General features: G+C 52.5%; 14 protein-coding genes and 1 non-coding gene across 15 annotated transcripts; 6 read left to right on the top strand and 9 right to left on the bottom strand.

Moving 5' to 3' along the window:
* Positions 1-9: 9 nt before the first annotated feature.
* Positions 10-1,275, bottom strand: PRO1 (glutamate 5-kinase; the record flags this gene model as incomplete). The annotated part of the gene is made up of 1 exon (XM_002555252.1): positions 10-1,275. The coding sequence occupies one exon, from the start codon at positions 1,273-1,275 to the stop codon at positions 10-12; it is 1,266 nt and encodes a 421-aa protein (XP_002555298.1).
* Positions 1,276-1,978: 703 nt separating this feature from the next.
* Positions 1,979-5,902, top strand: CFT1 (cleavage/polyadenylation factor CFT1; the record flags this gene model as incomplete). The annotated part of the gene is made up of 1 exon (XM_002555251.1): positions 1,979-5,902. The coding sequence occupies one exon, from the start codon at positions 1,979-1,981 to the stop codon at positions 5,900-5,902; it is 3,924 nt and encodes a 1,307-aa protein (XP_002555297.1).
* Positions 5,903-6,427: 525 nt separating this feature from the next.
* Positions 6,428-7,084, top strand: GPI11 (mannose-ethanolamine phosphotransferase GPI11; the record flags this gene model as incomplete). The annotated part of the gene is made up of 1 exon (XM_002555250.1): positions 6,428-7,084. One exon carries the CDS (start codon positions 6,428-6,430, stop codon positions 7,082-7,084), a length of 657 nt encoding a protein of 218 aa, XP_002555296.1.
* A 43-nt stretch (positions 7,085-7,127) lies between these two features.
* Positions 7,128-7,943, bottom strand: KLTH0G05940g (AIM24 family protein; the record flags this gene model as incomplete). The annotated part of the gene is made up of 1 exon (XM_002555249.1): positions 7,128-7,943. One exon carries the CDS (start codon positions 7,941-7,943, stop codon positions 7,128-7,130), a length of 816 nt encoding a protein of 271 aa, XP_002555295.1.
* Positions 7,944-8,265: 322 nt separating this feature from the next.
* On the bottom strand, positions 8,266-8,892 carry KLTH0G05918g (KLTH0G05918p; the record flags this gene model as incomplete). The annotated part of the gene is made up of 1 exon (XM_002555248.1): positions 8,266-8,892. The coding sequence occupies one exon, from the start codon at positions 8,890-8,892 to the stop codon at positions 8,266-8,268; it is 627 nt and encodes a 208-aa protein (XP_002555294.1).
* Positions 8,893-9,140: 248 nt separating this feature from the next.
* MED6 (mediator complex subunit MED6) lies at positions 9,141-9,914 on the bottom strand (the record flags this gene model as incomplete). Its single annotated transcript, XM_002555247.1, has 1 exon — positions 9,141-9,914. One exon carries the CDS (start codon positions 9,912-9,914, stop codon positions 9,141-9,143), a length of 774 nt encoding a protein of 257 aa, XP_002555293.1.
* A 369-nt stretch (positions 9,915-10,283) lies between these two features.
* On the bottom strand, positions 10,284-11,024 carry IME1 (transcription factor IME1; the record flags this gene model as incomplete). The annotated part of the gene is made up of 1 exon (XM_002555246.1): positions 10,284-11,024. One exon carries the CDS (start codon positions 11,022-11,024, stop codon positions 10,284-10,286), a length of 741 nt encoding a protein of 246 aa, XP_002555292.1.
* A 403-nt stretch (positions 11,025-11,427) lies between these two features.
* KLTH0G05852r lies at positions 11,428-11,500 on the bottom strand. Its single transcript has one exon. It is a non-coding gene; the product is annotated as a tRNA-Lys (tRNA).
* A 553-nt stretch (positions 11,501-12,053) lies between these two features.
* On the top strand, positions 12,054-12,732 carry RPL43B (60S ribosomal protein eL43; the record flags this gene model as incomplete). The annotated part of the gene is made up of 2 exons (XM_002555245.1): positions 12,054-12,055; positions 12,456-12,732. Coding segments are annotated over 2 exons (279 nt in total).
* A 533-nt stretch (positions 12,733-13,265) lies between these two features.
* Positions 13,266-14,291, top strand: SFC1 (Sfc1p; the record flags this gene model as incomplete). The annotated part of the gene is made up of 1 exon (XM_002555244.1): positions 13,266-14,291. The coding sequence occupies one exon, from the start codon at positions 13,266-13,268 to the stop codon at positions 14,289-14,291; it is 1,026 nt and encodes a 341-aa protein (XP_002555290.1).
* Positions 14,292-14,625: 334 nt separating this feature from the next.
* On the top strand, positions 14,626-15,486 carry KLTH0G05786g (aldo-keto reductase superfamily protein; the record flags this gene model as incomplete). Its single annotated transcript, XM_002555243.1, has 1 exon — positions 14,626-15,486. One exon carries the CDS (start codon positions 14,626-14,628, stop codon positions 15,484-15,486), a length of 861 nt encoding a protein of 286 aa, XP_002555289.1.
* A 164-nt stretch (positions 15,487-15,650) lies between these two features.
* KLTH0G05764g (KLTH0G05764p) lies at positions 15,651-16,205 on the bottom strand (the record flags this gene model as incomplete). Its single annotated transcript, XM_002555242.1, has 1 exon — positions 15,651-16,205. One exon carries the CDS (start codon positions 16,203-16,205, stop codon positions 15,651-15,653), a length of 555 nt encoding a protein of 184 aa, XP_002555288.1.
* A 640-nt stretch (positions 16,206-16,845) lies between these two features.
* Positions 16,846-18,375, top strand: KLTH0G05742g (KLTH0G05742p; the record flags this gene model as incomplete). Its single annotated transcript, XM_002555241.1, has 1 exon — positions 16,846-18,375. One exon carries the CDS (start codon positions 16,846-16,848, stop codon positions 18,373-18,375), a length of 1,530 nt encoding a protein of 509 aa, XP_002555287.1.
* Positions 18,376-18,497: 122 nt separating this feature from the next.
* On the bottom strand, positions 18,498-19,991 carry HST3 (NAD-dependent histone deacetylase HST3; the record flags this gene model as incomplete). Its single annotated transcript, XM_002555240.1, has 1 exon — positions 18,498-19,991. One exon carries the CDS (start codon positions 19,989-19,991, stop codon positions 18,498-18,500), a length of 1,494 nt encoding a protein of 497 aa, XP_002555286.1.
* A 306-nt stretch (positions 19,992-20,297) lies between these two features.
* Positions 20,298-22,091, bottom strand: SNF1 (AMP-activated serine/threonine-protein kinase catalytic subunit SNF1; the record flags this gene model as incomplete). Its single annotated transcript, XM_002555239.1, has 1 exon — positions 20,298-22,091. The coding sequence occupies one exon, from the start codon at positions 22,089-22,091 to the stop codon at positions 20,298-20,300; it is 1,794 nt and encodes a 597-aa protein (XP_002555285.1).
* Positions 22,092-23,049: the final 958 nt, after the last annotated feature.

The raw sequence follows: 23,049 nt of genomic DNA, 5'->3' as shown, positions 1-23,049 counted from the left end.
AATTCTTGTCTAATGTGGTGGAAACGCCAAGTTTTCCCGGTGCGCTACGTACTCACTGTCCGCGTAGCCCAATACGTTCTCAATCTGATCACTCTGTAGACCTTTGATCTTGCTTATCTCGAGGCTTGTGTAATTGCAGCGCGCCCGTCCAATTGTCTCCAGCTCACATGCCGGATCCAGTTCTCCGTTCTCGAGCCGCGCTCCGACTTTCAGATCAATACACTCATGCTCGTGGAAGTTTCCCTCCACTTCGATAACGCCGGCGGGCAATAATCCGGCTTTGTTCTTCCTTGTCAAGGCAGCATGCGCGCCGCGGTCAATAATGATGGCACCCTTGCTGACAAGACCATGCAACATCCAGAACTCTCTGTTCTTCAAGTGCATCTGCTTTTTATCGGCCACGAACCTTGTATGCAAAGGAACATCCCCTTCCTGTAGCGACAAAAGCTCGAGCTTCTGTAGTTCTTCGATGTCCCCGTTCGCAGAAGTCGTCGCTGATTCGCGACTCTGCATATAAGAAACCACCTTTGAGATGTTACTGGGCTCGGTACTTTTCATGATGATTGTATTCACACCCGCATTGGTCGCTAGCTCTGCAGCAATTAGCTTGGTGGTCATGCCGCCAGTACCCACGTCGGAACCCGATCCGCTTGAAGTTTTAACACCAAGCGTGCCCTCCGACACTTGCGAAGTCGCGGGCACAACCAGGATAGGTTTTGCTTCAGGATTTGTCCTTGGATTATCCGTGTAAAGGCAGTCCACATCTGTAAGTAGGAACAGGTAGTCTGCGCCACAGAGTGCAGCAGTAATCGCAGAAAGTGTGTCGTTGTCGCCGAACTTGATTTCACTAACGGACAGTGTATCGTTTTCGTTGACAATAGGAACCACGCCCATCTGCAGCAGCTCGTGGATCGTGTTCTGTGCATTTTTATACTGAGTCCAGTCTACAATATCATTTCTCGTGATCAGAATCTGTGCAATTCTCTGGCTGAACTGGGAGAAAAGAGCGTCCCACCGCCCGATTAGCCTTCCTTGACCAACCGCCGCAATAGCCTGGACCTGTGCGAGATGCTTGGGTCTCCTTTCAAGGTTGAGCGTTTTCAAACCTACCGCGATTCCTCCGCTCGAAACAAGCACAACGCGATGACCGTTTCGGCGAAGTCTCACCACGGTTTCAACAACCATTGCCATGGTGGATAGCTTGGGCTCCTTGGTTTTCTCATCGACTAAGGACGAAGATCCAAGCTTAATGACAATAGTATACGAAGTGCTCATGGCTCAATTCAAGGTTTTCCCGTGATTCTCTATCTTCTCAAAATCGATGATGAGCTACTTTTTTCAATTTTCAGCGACCATCTGATTTAATTGACGCTCGAATCAGCCTATTGTCGAAAATACGAAGACAATGACATGAGCTAGGGTCTCGCAGAAAGCCTGACACTTTTCTCAACAACGAATTTTCTGGGTCCCGCGTATATATCAATTCTTTATAGCAGGGTTCAGGTTGTGGAACCAAGGCCAAAACCAAAGCAAGTGCATCTGAGACGCAACAAAAGCAGGACATGTGTTAACCGAGCTAACTCGGGACACTTGTATGCATTGCAGCTGACCCTAACACATAAATGCAAAGAACAATACATCGCAATCTAATCAATAACGTATCCGAACAAGCGCATGGTCATGGCAGATGTGCTCGGTGGACAATGACAGCCCAAGTTCAGCTAAAAATTTAGAACTTTTAAGCCCCGTTCAGAAGCCCAGCCAGGCATTTTCTAAAGTGCGCGTTCCATTCCGAGTGATTCAAGTCAGGTCGTAGGATAACGTAATCTGTACGCTGAAGATCTCGCAAACAAGGACTCCAACGTAAGCACGTGATTTACTCTAAATTTCTTGATATTTCTTTCAAGCTTCTCTCTAGAGGCGGGCCCGGTCAGAGCATCAGCTTGCACAGGACGAAAAGGTCGCCAGCGGGCCTGTTATGAATATCTATAATGAGATTTTCGATGCCACACAGGTCTCGCATGCCCTCTTGGGCCATTTTACTTCAGAAAAAACTGAGCAATTGATCGTTGCCAAGACGAATATTCTTTCTGTTTATACAACCGAGGATGGGAAGCTGGTCTTACTGCATGAGTTCAAACTTCACGGTCAAATCACAGGAATGGCATTGGTGCCCCAAATGGAGGGCCCGCTCGATTGCTTAGTCGTTAGCACGGGTAAAGCAAAGCTCTCATTGGTTCGATTTGACCCGAGCATGCCAATGTGCCTCGAAACCCTAAGCTTACACTACTATGAAGCCGAATTCACTCGAAAGAACTTGATAGAGCTTGCAAAAACCTCTAAATTGAGACTAGATCCCGAGAGACGCTGTGTTCTTTTATTTAACAGCGATGTACTCGCGCTGTTACCGCTGAATATTAACGAGGAGGATGAAGACGATAACCAGGAACCAACTCATCAGGCCAAAAAGCGAAAAGTTGAAAATGGAGACGCAAGAAGGCTTGCGAAACAGAGTTCAGTGCTCCATGTTTCAGACCTTAGTGCGGAGCTGAAAAACGTGGTCGACATTCAATTTCTAAATTCATTCAGCCAACCAACACTCGCCGTTCTATATCAGCCTCGCCTCGCTTGGAGTGGAAACGATAAAGTTGCCGGTAAAGGCTCGATGCGGCTCATGGCTATAACGCCACATGAAAAGAAGAATACTACAATATATCAGGTGAAAGAATTACCTCATGATGTCCATACCATCATTCCCCTTGCAAACTCCTGCGTGCTAGTTGGGGTGAACGAAATTGTGAGCGTCGACAATACCGGTGCCATTCAATCCACGATCCAACTGAATTCCTTTTCACCTAAATTCACTGGGTCCAAACAAATAGATAACTCATCTCTAGAGGTCATGTTTACTGAACCGATTGTGTGGGCATCAGCAATGGTGAGTAAAGATAGAGAAATTTTAATACTGATGGATCATAAGGCTGACATGTATTCCATTACCCTGCAGTCGGAGGGCAGACTGCTTATCGATTTCACTTTAGTCAGGCTGCCCATCGTAAATGATATCTTTAAGGACCAAAATCTTCCAACCTGCATAGTTGCACTCTCGGGTGGGATCAGGTTGAAAACATGTCAATTTTTTATTGGCTTTTCCTCTGGGGATGCTGTTGTTGTTAAGTCGAATAACCTTCGTTCTGCATTTGAGTCTCAGTATAGAGAAGCAATCGAACTCCCGAATGACGAGGACGAAGATTATGACGCTTTGTATGGTGACGATGAAGATCTTGCAAGGCCCGTCAACGACAATAAAGCCACGGTTGAAACAGCTGTTCCATTCGAGATAGAGCTCATGGACTCTCTCATCAACGTTGGGCCGATCACAAGCATATGCACAGGACGGGTCTCATCTATTAATGCGACTATCGAAGGTTTGCCAAATCCCAACCGAAACGAGCTCGCGATCGTCAGCACCTCGGGGCATGATAGCGGCACCTATCTCAATGTCATGGAGCCAAGTGTTCGGCCGCTTGTTCAGCAAGCCCTTAAGTTCACCTCAGTAACCAAGATTTGGAATCTTAAGATCCGAAAGAAGGACAAGTATCTAGTTACTACAGATTCCGGTGCTGAGAAAAGTGATGTCTATGAAATCGGAGCGAAAATTGCGTCCATCAAGCCAAAACACTTCAAGCGGAATGTCACGACCGTGGAAATTGCAATTTTGGGCGGAGGCAAAAGAATTGTTCAGGTCACCACAAAGGCCGTCTATCTTTTTAATTTGGGCTTCAAAAAGCTAATGACTATTAGCTTTGATTTTGAAGTGGTCCATGTTTCAATTCTTGACCCTTTTATTCTTTTAACCAATTCAAAAGGTGAGATCAAAATTTATGAGCTTGATTCTAAGCACAGAAAGAAGCTTACTAAAGTACCCCTTCCTGAAGTGCTTGAGGAAATGATCATCACTTCGGGTGCAATTTTAAAGAGTAGCATATGCAACCAGTTCATGATCGGTCTTGAAAACGCTGACAAAGACCAGTTGTTGTTTACATTTGTTGGGGCTGATAATCAAATTATTATGTTCCCTAAAGAACATCACGATCGAGTATTTCAGCTGAACGGTGTTGATATGTTGAGCGAAATGCTCTACGTTAGCACCTATCAATTACCAGAAGAAATCGTACCCGATCCCTCTATCAAACAGGTTATGATAAATAAACTTGGAAAGGATAAGAAAGAAGAGTTTTTGACGATTCTAACGTTTGGTGGTGAAATTTACATGTACAGGAAGACAGGCAACAAGTTCTTTAAATCAATGCAATCTAACGATCTTCAAATAACAGGCGCACCTGGTAACGCTTATGCCAAGGGAGTTAGTGCAATCGAGAGAATTGCTCACTATGTCAAATACTATAACGGCTATTCTATCATTCTCATCACTGGAAGCACACCTTATATGATTGTGAAAGAAGACTATTCCACCCCAAAGATATTCAAGTTTGCGAACATTCCATTGGTTTCTCTAGCACCATGGGGAACGGACTCAGTTTTGTGCGTAGATGACATAAAGAACGCGAGAATAGTTACCTTAGACACCACCTTCTCATATGGCAATCGCTTACCGGTAAAGAGGGTCCCAATCGAAGACCCACTCAATTACTATGGGTGCTTGAACAATGTGGCTTATCACGAAAGATCCGGCATGTACATTGTTTCTTACACCAAGGAAATTGAATACGAGGCAATAAGCGAAGAAGGCGAGAAAACGGTTGGAAGTGACGATTCTGTTCCGCATGCTAGAGGCTTCCAGTCGGGCGTTCTGCTGTTGAATCCAAAGTCTTGGAACATCATTGATAAGGCAGATTACGAGAAGAATTCCTTAATCAACGACATGAAGACTATGCTGATACAAACGAACTCAAGGACAAGGAGAAAAAGAGAGTACTTAGTGGTTGGAAATACCTTTGTGAGGGATGAAGATATCGGCACTATGGGGTCCTTTTGCCTTTACGACATTACTGAAGTGGTGCCTGAGCCTGGGAAGCCGGACACAAATTACAAACTGAAGCAGATTTTCTATGAAGAGTTCAGGGGCGCGGTTTCTAGTGTGTGCGAAATTAGCGGAAGATTTTTGATCAGCCAAAGCCAGAAGGTCCTTGTGCGCGATGTTCAAGAGGATAATTCAGTGGTTCCAGTCGCCTTTTTGGACGTCCCTGTATTTGTTACAGACTCGAAAAGCTGTGGGAATTTGCTGATAATTGGAGATGCGATGCAAGGATTCCAATTTGTTGGCTTCGACGCAGAGCCATACCGCATGATTCCACTTGGTAAAAGTGTTTCGAAATTTGAGGTCATGAGCCTTGAGTTCCTTGTGAATAATGGAAGCATCTACTTTTTGGTCTCAGACCGTTCCAATATTTTGCATATCCTTAAATATGCCCCAGACGAGCCGAACTCGCTTTCTGGGCAGAAACTGGTGCATTGCACCAGCTTTAATTTGCATTCTACCAACACCTGCATGAAACTTCTTCTAAAAAACGATGAGTTTCCAACACTCGGCGAGCCTCCGGCTTTTCAGGCCATCGGAGCGCAAACAGACGGCTCTCTATTTAACGTAGTGCCCCTGAGTGAAAGCTCTTACCGTAGGCTCTACATGGTCCAGCAACAACTTATAGAAAAGGACGTCCATCTTTGCGGTCTCAACCCCAAAATGGAGCGCCTTCAAAATGATTTTTACCAGCTGGGCCATTTGATGAGGCCAATGTTGGACTTTACAGTGATCAAGAGCTTTGCGACGCTTCCATTGAATAAGAGAAAACAAATTGCAGCCAAAGCCGGTCGTCAGGCGGATTTTGAAATTTGGAGGGATCTCATCAATGTTGAGTATTCAACACGCTCTTTATGTTGAAAATGTCATCAATGTTGCTGTACCTATAGTAAAAACTCGTACATACACTGTGTTGTTAAATGTGCAGAATCTATCCGTTATATAGTTGATGATTGAAGTTCATGTTTTGATCTTATTGTGTGATTTTCTAGCAATCTCGTAAATAAACTTGTAATTATTTACATTAAACAGCAGCGCTCGTAGGGGTTAAGGTGTGTACTTGATTTTAGCAACCGTCCTGCTATCGCAGCATAGCAGCACTTTCCACTTGAGCTCTTAAATTCTTTGATCCTAACTTTACTATGAATATCAGACTTCTAATGGTTCATGCTTTGCTTTGCCCGACTACGAAAAAACGCATGATATGCCCTAATAAACGCACACAACGCCCGAGCTCAAAACCTCAGTAGAATGTTTGCTCTGCTTTCAAGAGAGATGTGTATTTTATGCTTTTTAGGCCGGTGTAACCTTTCTGAAAAATATCTGTCATTCAAGATCGTATCTTAGTGAAGCTAACCAACAAAGACGCACAGACTGAGACTCATCATGCCGCCAAGGATGAGAGTAGCTCCCAAAAAGACTGTATCCTTCTCTGACGATGAAAACATGACGAGAGCTCGCCAATTGAACAGCAAGAAACACCAAACAGACATCTACGGGCCGCCTGTCTATGTGAAGAAGTCACTGCTTACCGTTCCTGTTCATCTGGTAGCACTACTATACTACTATATCAAGCTATCCGAGGACTTCGACGATGTAAGGCTTCTGTATGGGCTCATTCCTATGCAAATTGCGTACTTAGCTGCCCAGTTTAACAGAAGCACAGTATATGGCCACAAGATTCTGAAATTGAAGCTCAGTTTGGTTCCTATTTCTCTCGGAGCAGCTTTGCTGTTGACACTACCTTGTATGTTGATCATAATCCTGATGGGAGCACCCGTGCGCATGCTATTGAGAGAGACGTGGCTGCTAGCGGCTCATTGCTGCTTCTTAGCCTTCCCCGCGGTATATTCGGTGTTTAATTGTGATTTCAAAGTCGGCATCTTCAAGAAATACTTCATTAGCATTGCGATTGGTTGCTGGATTAGTTGCATTGTGATCCCACTGGACTGGGATAGGGACTGGCAACAGTGGCCGACTCCATTGATCGTGGGTGCGTATGCCGGAGCCTTCGTAGGTTATTCGTTATGTCCGTACCTTTGAAATAGAACAATGTATAAGAATATGTACAGTTAGAGTGGTGATCTCACTTCAATGCCTTAGACAAGTCGTCATCGGTAAACACTTTCGTCTCCGGGACGAAGGATGTTTGTAAGAGAAGCGTACCAGGGCCTGTTGCCTGGTAAAAAGTCCGACTTTTGGCAAATAGTTTATGCCACGTTATATTGAGGGTGTCAAGATAGCTTTGGGCATATTGGGAAAGCGATTTCTTGATAATTTCAGGTATTCCCGCGTGAGAGCCAAGGACTGACGTTTCCAAGCGAACTTTCTTATCATGGCCCAGGATTGCGTCAGGGCTGACTATGATGCTCTCGTTTTCGCCCAGCTGCAGTTGATACACGGGTCCTTCTCCACTGACGGCCACAACCCCGCGGCCGACCAAATGACGTCCGTCTGATGCAAAAGTTAGGTCCCCGCTGTAGCAAATGACGCTGTTTTGAGGATCAGCCAAGTACCACCCCTCGTTGTAGTCGTCAAGCTCGAGGACCAGTACGTTTGACATAGGTGTGCTAGAGACAAGCATCGCATTTATAGGCTCCTCTCGCGTAAAGAGCCTTGAAAACCCCGAGCCCGGTACCGCGTCCTTGAATATAACAGGGTTTTCATTCACATTGGGATCCGCACTTATCACGCTGACCTTATCTGTCTTTGTGTAAACTGTGCATGAAGAGGGGAGAGAGATCAAGATGCTGTCCTGTAGTGGAGTGAATTCTGGCAATTGCGAAAAGGGCCCGCCAAAACTTCCAGACTTTCTCGACGAAATGTTCACCAACGTGTTCAATTTGCGGGTTCTGAGAGCCCAACCAGGCAGAAAACGGGTTTTCGACGAGATTCTGAGCATTTGATTTTGGTCGACGTGTCGGTTGAAGATTATAGTTTTAATAACCAATCATTGAGTGCTCTAGAAATATTAAAATGTCACCAGTACATGAACAGGCATTAAAAGATGGCACTATAAAGAGTGGGAGAACGAGCCTGTATCGCCATGGATTGTCGTGCAATACATATCAGGTCCAATGGCGCTAATAATCTGTGGTGCCAAGGCTCGCAGGTAAAGCCTGCGTTAAGAGTTGAACTTCCGTATATAATGTGATGTTGTATAATGAGCACATCTGAGAGAAGAGACACGCTGCCGCGCGCGCTGTGCATATCGCGTTAGCCGACTACAACTCGTCGCGGATTCCTGCCTCCTCCTTCAACTGTTCCCTGACAGGCACGGTCTCAACCTCGCCGCACGCAACGATCTTGACAACCTCCTTGGGCTTGTCGCCGCGCCCGGTGGGGACGGAGTCGAGGTACTCAACGACGTCCATGCCGTCGATGACCTCACCGAAGACCACGTGTCTGCCGTCCAACCAAGGGGTTGGCACGGTGGTGATGAAGAACTGAGAACCGTTGGTGTTGCGGCCTCTGTTAGCCATGGACAAACGGCCTGGTTTGTCGTGCTTGAGCTCGAAAGACTCATCCTCGAAGGTGTTGCCGTAGATGGACTTGCCGCCAATGCCGGAGTGGTCGGTGAAGTCGCCACCCTGGATCATGAAGTTGCTGATAATTCTGTGGAACGTGGAGTTGAGGTAACCCATTGAGGGGTCCTCGGAGGTACTCAATTCGTAAAAGTTCTGGACGGTCTTAGGTGCTACGTTTCCGAAAAGACCCAGCACAATGCGGCCCACGTTCTTGTCGCCATGCTGGATATCAAAGTACACTTTGTGGGTCACGACCGCGTCGGAGGCGGCACGGACGCACACGAAAAATGCGAAAACAGAAGCGATCAAGCGAAGGGCAAGCATGTCGACGGGATTGAAAAGCTGGCGGTTCTTTGTGTATTGACTTGGGAAAAGGGCAGATCAAAGATGATGTGTTCATGCTGTGAAGATAATATTAATTTACGCCACAAGTCCTTCGTGGAAAGGTACGTGTGGGTTCTGACAGGGCAGTTCGAAGACCTAGGCCACTTCGAAGCCTCCAGGTCGATCCACAGGTGCGGTTAAGGGTTGACTGAGCTCCCGGGAGCCCGTTGGCCGCTTGGCATCTCTCTTCACAGGTAGGCGGGACTGGACTTCATGCTAGTAGCCAGCAGCTTGTCCATTTGGGCCTGGTTCATTGTAGCAGAGGGCTGACCAGCGAGGCCTATGGGGTCTGCAGTGCCCGTGAGGCCGGATTGGCCATTCGCGGTGGCGGGGCCGGTGTTGGCCGCGGAATTGGCCGCGTTGCTGGTGCTTGCGACGGTCATGGGCTGCTGGGACGAGGACGGGGTGGCCTGGTAGCTCGTCTTCACGAAGTGGCCACCCTGAGAGGGCTGGAACTCTGTCATGCGGCGAAGCGAGGAGAGAGCCTTGGAGAGATGCAGATTGGAAGACAGAAGCCGGCTTTGTACGATCTTGAACACGCTCGGGGCCTGGTACACGTTCGCACCGATGATGTAGTAGTCCTGCAGCGGGGACACGGCGGTCGGCCCCGTGCGGTTTTGCTTTCTGATGATCCAGAAATCGGGCTCCCGCACGTAGGCCAGGATGTACTCCACGCCTTTGAGCTTGCGGAGTTCCTGCTCCCACAGGGCGTGGACCATGTAGGTGGACAGAATGGATCTCCTGTGAGGGTCAGGGTCCTCGAGGCTCATGCTCGGCGCGACCTGGCCCGCGGGCCGGGGCTGTGCGAACTGCTGCTGCATCTTGGCCACTTGGTTGTTGGAAGTCCTGTCAAAGAACGGGGACTCCGCGAAGTAGTCGAGCACGTTATCGGTGCGGAGCCCGAAGGACTGGATCCACTCGGGCGACTTCCACTGGAGCTCGTCTAGCTGGGGGGCGCTCATTGGGCTGCGTGTGCGGACGGGGAGGGAGCGGTACACTCTTCGCTGGGCAGTTGATCCGGGAGATGAGCATGGAAAATGCACGAAAAATTACTACGCTGCAGATACCGAATATTTAATTACAGAAGAGATGGGGGAGCGTGCGCGCTCGAAGAGGGAGCGGCTGGCGCGCTGCGCGGAGGCCACGGCGCTGGTCTGAATCGATCCCCTCGTAGCCCCCGGGGATGATTTTTTTCTTGATTTTGTTATCTTATGCGTTTCCCCAGGCCGCATTTTCGCCTGGGGCGATGTCACGAAATATAGCTAGTTATCTCGAGGATGAGCGAGCGGCGGAGCTCGCGTGACATAGCAATGGCCGCGGGCCTGGCGCCGCTACCTGCGGAAGTCCGTTTTGCTGAAGCGGTACGTGATCTCCTGCAGGCGGAGCTTGTCGTGGTAGTGCGAATCGGCGGCGAGGTAGCCGCAGTAGCGCGACAGCTTGTGGGAAATATACGAGACAAAGGAGTCGCGCGGAGAGCGGGCCGCGGCGCGCGGCGCGCGCGCGGGGCGGGGCTTGAAGTGCTGGCTCGGCTCCGCGATGTGGGACGCGACCTCGATGAGCTCCTGGAGCTGGAAGGGCGGGTTCTTGGGCACGTGCGCGGTCGCTTCGAGCGGCGGCGGCGGCAGCTGCAGCTCGGGCAGCGAGTCCTGAAGCCGGTCCGAGAACGCGGAGAACGCGGGCGACACGGAGCGGGACGCGAGCTCGTCGAGCCGGTCCAGCAGCGCGAGCGCGGGTGCGAGCGCGGGCGCCGCGTGCACGGGCTGCGTGTGCACGAGCCCGGAGATGGCCGTGGCATCTGCCAGGTCCCAGTGGACGTATTCGTCGAGGAAGTCCGGCGGGGGCCCGCCTGGCGACGGCGCGTCGGGCCCACGGCCGTAGCCGCGCGCCTCAACGGCCGCTTCTTCTGTCACCGGGCGGCGGTCCGTGGCACTGGCGCTGCCACTCCTGGCGCGGCGCGCCGCGCGCCGCAGCGCGCGCCTGCCGCGGCCACGCGTGGTTTTAGCCGCGCTCGCTCTCTTCGGGGTCTTGCCGGCGGCCGGCGCGCGTGCAAGCTTGCGTCCGCTGCGAAGCATGCGGCTGGGGAGTCGGCGGGGAACGTGCGCAGGTGTAGCGCGTGGAGTGGAGACTGTGGGGGTCGGGAGACTGCGGCGAGGACGCGTGCGCTGATTGTTTGCCGCGCTGCTTCTATCTGCGTCGGCGGGCCTGCGATGCTGCGAGTTTCCAGGCGGCGCGTCTGGTCGGTGCGTGGATCGGAAGATGTGTCGACGCGATGCTGCTGGCCAAGCCGGGCTCAAGTTCGCGCCTCTTGTAGCTCGAGTAGCTTATATAGCTGCGGGATCGAGCGGTAAATGGTATATGGCGGCGACGCTAAGGACGTGTCACCGGCGCGAGCTGCGGGCGCGTCTGGGGCGCCAGCCCGCCTGCGGGATGGCCCGTGCACCATGACCACGTGAGGCCGGGGATCCAAAAAATAGAAGCCCTGTAGGGGGCTCGAACCCCTAACCTTATGATTAAGAGTCATACGCGCTACCGATTGCGCCAACAAGGCTCTTTGATGGGAGGGCGAGATGCGCATAGAACTATAACGCGTGTGCGTATGCACGGCGGGATGGCGCCGTACTTGTGTATCGGGGCACGTGACAAGAGGCCGAGCCAGCTGCCAAGAGCGTGGATCGCGCATGAAGGTTGTGTGAGCATGTGGAGTGCACGTGAGAGGCACGTGAGACGCGGCACATGACGTGGTGATGAGCTATTCCACGTGACGCATGTGGTTGAGGGAAGGCTTCACCACGAAAGGGACACAGGCTGTGCGCGGGAGGCGCGTGGGCATGGTGTGAGCACGTGAGGAGCACGTGAGTCGTCAGTATGTCTCGAAAGACGTTCCGCCACGTGATGAGCAGTCGCTACCGTTGGACTGCGCGCGCCCATACACCGCGACAAATGTGCCCTTCGAAAAAAAACTGGTCCGGCGCTCAGCCACGCAGCGCGGGCGCGGCCACGCACACAGGGACTCGCCGGTGGGTGAAAAGTAGTTTTTCAAGGTTGATGGAGAAGCGTGCTACCAGTTAGTATTCGGATAGACCAACAACCCAAGGACAAAAATGTATGGTATAGACGCGAGAGACGGGCGATGAGAGGGGCGAGACGAGGCGAGAGAGGAGCTAGCGACAGGCGAGTGGCAGGCGAGCGAGAAGCGCGGGGGAAGCGCGAGAGAAGCGCGAGAGGAGCGAGAAACAGAAAGTTACGGGCCACAACCTCCGGGCAAGCTCCAAGCTCCAAGCTCCATGCATGCTCCAGGCTATAAAGTGGAAAGTTGATCGACATGGAATATTGCTGCATGCGATCGGGCGCAGCGCAACCCCGGAATTCGACCGCTGGCACAGTGCCAGGCGCCAGGGGCCGCAGACGTAATGCTCGCAGGCCACCGGCCTCACCCCGCACCCGACTCACTCCCTCACCCCCTCGAAGCACCCCACCCAACACACTTACTAACCTCACCGCAGGGCTAAGAGAACAAAGAAGGTTGGTATCACCGGTAAGTACGGTGTGCGTTACGGTTCTTCTTTGAGAAGACAGGTCAAGAAGCTGGAAATTCAACAGCACTCCAGATACGACTGCTCCTTCTGCGGTAAGAAGACCGTCAAGAGAGGCGCCGCTGGTATCTGGACCTGCTCCAGCTGCAAGAAGACCGTCGCCGGTGGTGCGTACACCGTCTCCACCGCCGCCGCCGCCACTGTCAGATCCACCATCAGAAGATTGAGGGACATGGCCGAGGCCTAAGCGCTGTGTAGCATCTACTTAACATATACTATAATGTTTGCCGTCTAAGGGACGCGCTGGGCGCAGCGCAGCAGTCATGTGACGCGGGCGGCCTGCCACAAAAGCGAGACAAGTCACGTGGCGCGGTCACGTGCAAACAATACTATCACACTACACGTGAGCCACGTGCAACTATCATCATCACACGACACGACATCCACGTGACGGTCACACGCGTCACGTGCTTCCAGCGTGACCCCGGCTCAAAGGCCGCCCCTGCCGCCCGCGCCCGGACTCCTCCATTGGCCCTCCCCGGGCCCCAAAGGGCCCACGCCCAGCCCAATAAGCCTTCCCCGTGGTACAAGAGCGGTTTTGAAGCGCTCTGCCAGCTGAGTCATGCAATTCACCCGAGCAGCACAACCCCAAGCCGCGTGGGTATATAACGGCGGGGGGGGTGCCGGGCCAGCAGCGTCGATTCGTAGCCGCCAGCACAGCACAGCACCCGCACGCGCATTCGCACTCGAATTCGCACTTGCACTCGCACTCGCACTCCCATGTCTTCTCGCAAAAACTCGTCGCACCCGGCCATCAACCTCGTCGCCGGCGGTACCGCGGGCCTCTTCGAAGCGCTCTGCTGCCACCCGCTCGACACAATCAAGGTGCGGATGCAGATCTACTCGCGCGCACAGGAAATCGCAGAGCACGCGCGGCGCGCGCCCGGGTTCGTGTCCACGGCGCGCGACATCGCGCGGCAGGAGGGCTTTCTCGCGTTCTACAAGGGCCTGGGCGCGGTGGTGATCGGGATCATCCCCAAGATGGCGATCCGGTTCACGTCGTATGAGTTCTTCCGCACGCTGCTGGCGGACCCCGGGTCCGGGGCCGTGTCGACGGGCAACACGTTCCTGGCGGGCGTCGGCGCAGGCATCACGGAGGCCGTGCTCGTCGTGAACCCCATGGAGGTGGTCAAGATCCGGCTCCAGGCGCAGCACGTGCGCTACGTGCCGCTGGCCGCGGAGCTCGCGGGCGCGGCCTCGCCGCACACCGCGTCGCTCGCCGGCGCGTCCACGGCCACGGCCAACGTGCCCGCGGCGCCCAAGTACCGCAACGCGATCCAGGCCGCGTTCGTCATCGTCAAGGAGGAGGGTCCGCGCGCGCTGTACCGCGGCGTGTCGCTGACCGCGGCGCGCCAGGCCACCAACCAGGGCGCCAACTTCACCGTGTACTCGACGCTCAAGACCCGCCTGCAGGAGTACCACCAGACCGACATGCTGCCCTCGTGGGAGACCTCGCTGATCGGGCTTCTCTCGGGCGCTGTCGGGCCCTTCTCCAACGCCCCGCTCGACACCATCAAGACCCGCCTGCAGAAGGACAAGTCCGTGTCCAAGGACTCTGGCTGGGCCCGCATCGTTGCCATTGGCCGCCAGTTGATACGAGAGGAGGGCTTCCGCGCCTTGTACAAGGGCATCACGCCGCGGGTCATGCGCGTCGCGCCGGGCCAGGCCGTCACCTTCACCGTCTACGAGCTCATCCGCGAGCAGCTGGAGGGCCTGGCGGCGTCGCGCAAGCTGGCTACGAGCTAGCTGCGAGCTGGCTACGAGCTGGCCGCGAGCAAGCGGTGCGCCCTCCGCCACCTACGTAGAGCCTATATGCATTTGACAAAACAACAACTAGAACCGAATCCACGGGTCGTGCGCGTGCGCTTGGTGCGTCCTTACCGGGCCCCGTCTCGCAGATGGAGCGCTTCCCAGATCATATGACATTCAGCCGTTTGCAATACTTGGGTCCTTAATCGCAAAGCACAGCACCTCATCGCACGAGACCGCAGGCATCCCTAACGGCGCCCGCGACGAGTATATAACGCAGGCCACCGGGCGCCACTCGGCCTTCACGCCAAGCCAAGCCAAGCCAAGGAACATGTCTTCCACCAGCGTACCAAGAGCATACAAACTTTCCAGCGGATACGTGCTGCCCAGCCTCGGGCTCGGCACGTACGACATCCCCAGAGCAGAGACCGCAGAAGTGGTCTATCAGGCGCTCAAGGCCGGCTACCGGCACCTCGACACCGCGGTGCTGTACGGAAACGAGCGCGAGGTCGGAGAAGGCGTTGAGAAGTGGCTCAAAGAGGACCCCAAGAACCACCGCCGCCACGACGTGTTCTACACGACCAAGCTGTGGAACTCGCAGAACGGGTACTCCAACGCCAAGCGCGCGATCCAGGAGTGCCTCGACAAGGTGCGTCCCCTCGGATACATCGACATGCTGCTGATCCACTCGCCGCTCAGCGGCACGCGCCGCCGTCTCGAGACCTACAAAGCCATGCAGGAGGCCGTCGACGCGGGCATCGTGCGCTCCATCGGCGTGTCCAACTACGGCAAGCATCACATCGACGAGCTGCTCGCGTGGGAAGAGCTCAAGCACAAGCCCGTGGTCAACCAGATCGAGATCTCGCCCTGGGTCATGCGCCAGGACCTGGCCGACTACTGCAAGTCCAAGGGACTGGTGGTCGAGGCCTTCTCGCCGCTCACGCACGGCTACAAGATCAAGCACCCCAACGTCGTGCGCGTCGCCGAGGAGGTCGGCCGCAACACGGGCCAGGTGCTGATCCGCTGGTCGCTGCAGCACGGCTACGTGCCGTTGCCCAAGTCGCGCTCTGTGGAGCGGTTGAAGGGCAATCTTGAGGTCTACGACTTCGAGCTTAGCCCCGAGCAGATCACCTTCCTGGACCAGCCCCAGGCCTACGAGCCCACGGACTGGGAGTGCACCAACGAGCCATGAGCCCGTGCCCAATATAAAGATATATGTACCTATAACACCTGTCACTTGAGATGAGATGAGATGAGATGCGATGAGAGGCTCCTAGGGCAGACTGACTATTTCAATGCGGGGTTACCCGCACCGTGCCGGCCTATAAAACCGTCGCGCCATCGCTAAACTCTTCCTCACGCCCACAACTTTCTTAAAAAACCACATATTTTATAAATCATCTTCTGGAATACCAGCTGGGACGCGATCTTGAAGACATGTGTACCTGGCGCAAATGGCCGGAAGTAGACGAAAACGTTAGTTACAGCCCCTTTATAATCCGAGTCGCCGTATACAAAATCAACGGCTCCTCGGTTCGCTTTGGGGAAACATCTAGCGCGCGCTAGCGTGCTTCGTAGAGGGCCCTCGGAGGCCCGCGCAGTAGAAATGTTGTAGCGCCGGTTTGAGAGTAGGAAAGCTGACGGACTCTCGTCCAACGCCTCTTGCGCGCACGTGATACATACGTGCACGTCTGTCACCATCCACGACGATCGTCGCGCACCACGAGCTCGCCTTCGGCGACTCACCGGCGCACCATCGCTCGCCCGCATGCACTCGCTCGGTCTCCCCGCCGTTCTTCCAGCCCCGCTCCCGCAGGCCCAGATGCGTCGAGGGTCCGGCGCGCGGGCTACGGCCTGCTTTGTCGACGGTTCCACGCTTGTTACATCTTTCCTACGACATTCTGCGCGCATTCACGCCTACGCGTCCCGCGGCACGGGTACTTTCCCTTCACGCGTCGCCTACTCCGAAAAAAATGCCTGTTAACGCGTTTCTCTGTCTAGGAAACGGTGCTCGGGCTCTACCGTTAGCTCCTTATCACGCTGCAGGCCCTTGTCGTCTCCGCTGACGGAACGATGGGCGCCCGAAATTTCAAAAAACGCGACGCCATAAACCGTTGGTCGTAGGCCACCCAACACCCTGCGTGTCAGTCACTGTCCAGTTTGGAACGCGGCGCGGCGCGCTTTAGCACAAACAGTACATTCTACAGAACGGTTGATGTCTATTACCACATTTGGAAAAAGTAATGTTTACCATTACCTTTTACGGAAGAGATCCTCGACCGCCGGATAAACACCGTTCTTCCAGTGACTATATTAGGTCAGCAATGGCGGCGTGTTGGTAAGCAATAACGCATGGAACCATCTTCCATGCAGTAGGAACCACCGCGACGATCCACCAGGGCGGATTGTTGCAAAGTGTATTTAATCTCGAGGAAAACAACACGTCCAACACTCGCTAGTGGGTCCTGAGTCGCAGCCGAGCCTACAGATCCGCCCGCTCTCGCTTTTTTTGTTCCTGCATCCACGCGGCTGTTCCACGTAGGCGCCGCAGATGATGAAAACCGCCGACGAGGTGAAATTCGAAAACAATGAAGCCGCGAATCGTAGCAAATCGCGGCTGGCAGGGATTCTCCGGTCGTTCAGTAGCGCGGGATCGTACTCGAAACGCAAGGTGCCCACGATCTCGAACCCACGGGCCGAGTTCCCCTTCGCCAAGCCGAACCTCTCCGCGAAGCGCGATCGCGTGTTCCTGGACGTCCTGCAGGACTACCTGCCGAACGAGCCCGCGCAGAGCGCGGGCTCCGCCGCCAGATCGCGCTTCCTCAATATCTACCGCGGCGAGATAGTGCAGCTGCTTGAGCCCGCACCCAATAACCTGGTCAAGGTCCGCCTCGTCAACCGCCTGGGCCAGGGTCTCGTGCCCGCGCGCTGCGTCGCGGTCAATGTGGAACTCACGCCTTCCAAGATGGCCCAACAGGGCTCCCAGGAGGACCTCGAGGTCAGCGAGCCGGGCTCGCCCACGCTCTCGCAGAAGTTGGAGTCTGAACCGGAAACCGAATCTGAGTCTGAGTCTCCTAAGCCACAGGCTCCGGCGTCCGGCTTGAACGCTGTCGAAAAGTGCCAGGTGGTGGGCATACACATGTGGGAGAACCGTATCCTGTACCGCATCGACTGCATCATGAGGTCCGGCCACCGCCGTGCTTTGTCGCGATTCTACCAAGACTTTTATTCCTTGCAGCTCCAGCTGCGGGACCGCATGGTGGAAGAAGGCATTGAGGATCCCCAGGAGGTGCTCCCCGGACTTCCATCGCCCTCCAGGAAGGTCGACGATTCGAAGGTCACCAACAGATTGGACGTCTTCAACGAATACCTGCATCAGATCATAAGCTCCGAGCATATCTCCCAGTCCATTAAGCGCGATGTCGTTCTGGATAAGTGGCTATCTCTGAGACCGGGCGACTTGGTCAAGACACAGCGTGGCTCTCTATACAAAGTGAATGAGGCTGCCTCAGAAAGCCGCGAAGATTTCACTTGGGAGTCTCTGGACCCATCCACCAGCATCGACGCGCTAGACCGCGACTTGTCGCCTTTGCCCACGGATTGGAACCTAGGCGCTCTAGGGGGGCCAAAAGCGAAACCGCCAATTCCACGCGCACCCTCTTTGACCGATATGCCCGTAAGGCGCAAGCCCCTCATGAAGCTCTCTGCAGACTCCGCGCCCACAACGCCTATCACAAACACGCTTGCCAAGTGTCTGACCCCAACATCCGCGCCGCCTTCTCCCGAGCAAGTCGGCACTGACCACGTCAAGGTGAAAATTCTCCACAAGGATGACTGCTACGCCGCAAAATGCACTCTTTCGGAGCTTGAATCATATGAAAAGCTGGACTCTCTATGTCGCTCCAAGCTTAAGAGCTGCCTAACCAGCGCGGACTGTCCCCTCACAATTTCATATGTCAATGACAAGAAAGAGCCTTTGGAGTTGTCGCGAGAGATATTTGATGACGTGCTGCCGAAGCTAGTGCTTGCCGCTAGTGGAAGCATAGTCACAAAACTCACTTTTCGCGTGGTAGCCGCATAAGAGCTCTTTAACTCACATAATGGATAAAACTTAATTAAATGTAAATGTAGTTGTCATGAAAGGATATTTCGGGAATATGCTATCAGTTGTGTTACATGGGGTATGTGTGAAGGCGGCGTGAATTACACAGTCTGCTTGCGAGATAACGTGGAGTATGAAGAAATAGGTAAGTCTTCATCTATGTCGGTTGGGTCGTCTTCAATTGTGGTGTCCGTGTGATTGGACATCGAATTATCTCCTCCAAGAGAAGGCAAGGAACTCGCATCCAGTAGACTCAAGGGCTCTGACTTCTGATCTTCAATTTGTAGTTTCAAGAGAACACTCTCTTGACTAGTTCTCTCTCCTTTAGTAAACAGCGTGGGGCACGAATCCTCGGGTGTCGACGCGCCATCGTTAGATTTGTGTATCTCGCTCTTGACGCTTTTCTGAGCAGTTGCTTTCTTCCTGCTTGGCGTCGACGGAGGCGTTAGCTTCCTCTCTTCTCGCTGCCTTTTACGAAGTATGCTATTCTCTCTCTTGAGTTGTCTGGCCTTTTCAACCTGTTGCTGCGTCTTGAAAAACTCAGGGATATCTTCCTTCAGGTGGTCGACCCAGGCGTCGCAGTCTGAAAGGATCTGATAATCTATTATCCCGTGCCAGTTGCAATCTCCTATCCTTGTTTTGTTTATGAGAACCACAAGGCCGTTGCGATCATGGACTTGTTTGCTAAAATTTCTGACGAGCTTCTTGACGCCGTCGACTTTGAGACTAGTTCCCATTATGAAAAACAAGTCTGGCCTTCCTCGTGCGATATCAAGATTGAGCCCTTGTGTGATGAACTCGCAGCTGGGGTGGTTCTCGCCATATAGCACAATATTGGGCCTCAGAAGACCGATCGACCCTGTGTTTCTCTTGCCCATTAAACTGCGCTGCGTGCTAGAGTCCTCACAGCGCGGGCAGCTCGGCAGCTGCCCACTTCGCAGGCAGCGTGAGAGACCTCTGTTCCAATTAAAGGTTTTGAAGCATTGAGTGCAGCTCAGCCTATTTAGGTCTCCGTGCAATTGGACAACATCAAGGTTCCTCCACTGATTAGCCATGCTGGTATCGCAGTCCCTCTCGGACGACATCTCGAGACCTAGATTCTCTTCCAGGCCGTCGATGTTTTGCGTGTAGCAACGTAAAAGCTTTCCGCGGTTTTTCAGGTGCGCTATGAAACGGTGAGTTCTGGTTGGCTGTGCAACCCTTGCACTACTGTACAGTTTCTCCATGAAAGTAGCGAAAATGCAGATTTTCTGCTCCTCACGGAAAAGCGATATATCAAACATTTCCTGACCAGACCTTATAGCGGCGTCAGGGTATTCTTGTTTTACGAGCTCGTAGCACCCGCTAGACGACCGAAAGTCTGGAATCCCTGCATTGCATGAAATGCCTGCTCCTGTGAGAACCAAGATCTTCCTGGATTTGCTTATTTGCTTGTTGACCTGCTTCAGCAGTTCTTTGTCTTTTTCTGAAGGCTCAGTAATCGATAGGTGCCTCAGTTTCGATGTTTTCAGGTCAGGTCTGTTTGCAACTCGCTTGCTCAGAGAGGACGGCACCTTCTCGTCGAACGACTCCTGGCTCAGTATCAGACAGGGCATTTCCACTTCTCGCAAAAAAAAACAGCTATGACCCGTGTACTCTCTATAACCCTCTGAGTTCGCGTTTGTTTACTCTGTTTGTGCTCAACGTTGCCTGGACTTCCTCACAACTTGGTTTGATTTTCCGAAATTCACCTTTTAGTTGATATTTTGCCTTTTGCAGAAAGCGGGGCACGGAAAATCATATATCCATGATGTGATAAACGGCAAATCTTTGAAACCTTGGCGGATGGCTTTGAGCCTCCATGTTTGGATGTTAAGTAATGATATGTACGAAGAGTTTTTTTAGCGCACGGAGAAAGAGGATCATCCCCCTTGACTGTTGACGGCCAATTCCATGATTAGCTTGGTTGTTAAATGCAAGAAAGGGTACGCGGAGAATGTGCTCATTTCATCCTCGTTTGCGGCAGGAGTAAATTCCCCGTAGCTGCTTTCCCAGCCGTCGAACTTGAAGTCTACAAGATAGTTGTTGGCTTCGATTTGAAATAGCTGGATGACCATCTTCATTAGGTCTGGGATTTTTTCGTTCGTCGGTTGACGCATGTCGTACTTCCACCTAACCCGAATTGTCCACAGGTCGTCCTCAGAGGGCTTTGCCCACTGTGCTCCCAAGTTTTTCAAAGCAATGTAGATCTCACCCATGACGTCCAGCGGATAAGAGCGGGATCTGATGCCAAAGTGCCATCTTGTCTTGGACTTTTTGGTGCTGAGAGGCGATATTTTGGTTGCCGCAGGGGAGCCTTCAGCAAGCATATTGGCCCTGTGTATTTGTGGCAAGGAACTAGGCAGAATCGCAATAGTACTATCTTCGTCTTTTTGTTGGTCAACAAAAGGAGACTGGTATGTGCGTTGCTGACTTTTCCTCATGTGGCGATGATTGCGAGAGCTAGAGGGGCCGGAAGATGATGAAGAGCGATGGGGCCTCTGGTCGTAGGTTGGAGGCGATTGCGACAGAAAGGTGTCGAGCTCGTTGCTTTGGTCCTTATTACTCTTGAGGTCGTCGATTAACGACTTGTTCTCCTTAATCAGAAGGTATGCGTCTCGAATTTCTTTCAAAGCTGGATTATCTTCTTCGGACTCCAGCGCCTCGTAGATTTCGTCTCGGTCGTAACCCATTGTTTTTGACAGCATGGTTACCAGCGAGTCGTCGACTTCCTCTCCTTCCTCGCCCCCGTCAGGATGTTCACCCTCTTGACGATGCTCGTCGGTCTCCGACTTCAAGTCCGGAGGTATCAAGTAGGGCTGTATGTCGACCTTGAACCACTCGTCTTCCATTATCTCATGGATGGTAATTCTGTTGAGCGGGTTGACAATCAGCATCCTCTTGATCAGGTTAGCGGCTCCCGGCGATAAAAACTTGGGCAAGGTGTAGATACCATTGCTTATATTCTTGAACAAGATTGGAATGCTTTCGTCGTCGAAGGGCAAGCGGCGGCAAAGCATCACGTAGAGTATAACGCCGGAGGACCAGACATCCACCTCCGGTCCAGCGTAGAGCTTACCACTGATAACCTCAGGGGCAGCGTAATTGGGCGACCCGCAGGACGTCTTCAGGAAGTTTCCGTCGGTCATAATGTTAGAAAGCCCAAAGTCGGCGATTTTAACGTTCAGGTGCTCGTCCAAAAGCAAGTTCTCGGGCTTCAGATCTCGGTGGACAATCTTGTGTCTGTGACAGTACTCCACGGCGCTGATGATCTGCTGGAAGAACCGGCGGGCCTCTCTCTCGCTCATCTTGTCGCGCTGCACAATATAGTCAAACAGCTCGTTCCCGGCATACTCAATGACCATCACGATCTCGTCCTTCGATTTTATTACGTCGTAAAGCTTAATGATGTGCGGATGCCTTAACAGGCGCAGGTAGGAGATCTCACGCTCGATTCTACCCTGCATGTCGCTCTTTGCAAGCACCTTCTTGTTGATGATTTTCAGCGCCACCTTCTGGCCCGTGGTGACATGGTAAGCAAGCTTCACCTTACCAAACGAACCTTCACCAAGGGTCTTGATAATCTGGTACTTACCAATTCTTTGGTCCTGCCCATGTGAACTATGGTGATGATGGTGAGTACTGTGGTGCGCATATCCTGTGGAATGACTAGACATCCTCGCTCGCTAGTCAGATGCAAGCTAAGTTGGTTTAGCAAGCCAACTTGGGGAAGTTTCCATAGAGTGCAGCCCCTTTTGAAAACGACGTGGAGTTAGTGCTTCTTCGTCGAATGTGATGCCAAACTACTTCAACCAGCACCGGACACGGGTCCTTTAAAGTCACGTGGAACGTTACTATATACGAAATCATTGTACGTTAGTGCGGTGTGAATTCTGTCAAGACTCTTGGTAAGTTTCAAAATATCGGAAGCACGGAATTGCTTCTCCCGAAGATCTGTTGTTTTTCCCCAGTGTTCTTGTCGGGTCTCGGGCCGCTGCCCAATCTCTACAGCGATAAAGGGCAAGCAGTTATAGTGTTTTCAAGTGATTGTCCTTAATCTTTTTGTGTTCTCTCCCCACACTCGTGCCGTATAGAGGTATGTAAAGCCACTTTCAACGAAACCGATTTTTTTGTGTAGCGAAAAGTTTCTCCAAGTGACAACGAGACTTTTCGTTGATTATGCCTAAAGTGTAATAACGAGGAGAAAAGGTTTCTGTAAACCACTACCCGTACATAATGCCGCCACAAAGTACATCGAGCTGTTAGTAGAGTAAGTACAGGTAGAGTTTCCAGCTGTTAAGAAGTAGATCAGAGCTGCAGGAACTTGCTGTTGGTGACGTTCAAAGTCTTTGCGCTAGCCGTTCGAATTGAGAATGGCTAGCGTTGAGAAAATTAATCAGAGCCCGGTTTGGAATCAAAGGCCCTTGCAGTAGTGACAAGTTACAACCTTGAAATATGAATAAATTTGCCTGGCTAGTAGTTGCCAGGGTAGCTCTCTTTGGGCAGTTGAGGCAGGTGCAGTTTTGCCGAAGCAAAGTCTAGGCATCCACACGCTGTGCGTCACTAGAGTTTTTTTTTTGCTGGCTTCAGAGCTACCAAGGCTCATGATTAGCTCTGCCTCTGTGAAAGAACGAC

This window comes from Lachancea thermotolerans (assembly GCF_000142805.1).
Source record: "Lachancea thermotolerans CBS 6340 chromosome G complete sequence".
Lineage (NCBI taxonomy): Eukaryota > Fungi > Ascomycota > Saccharomycetes > Saccharomycetales > Saccharomycetaceae > Lachancea > Lachancea thermotolerans.
The sequence above is the reverse complement of the archived record's forward strand: the minus strand, read 5'-3'. Positions and strand labels throughout refer to the sequence as shown.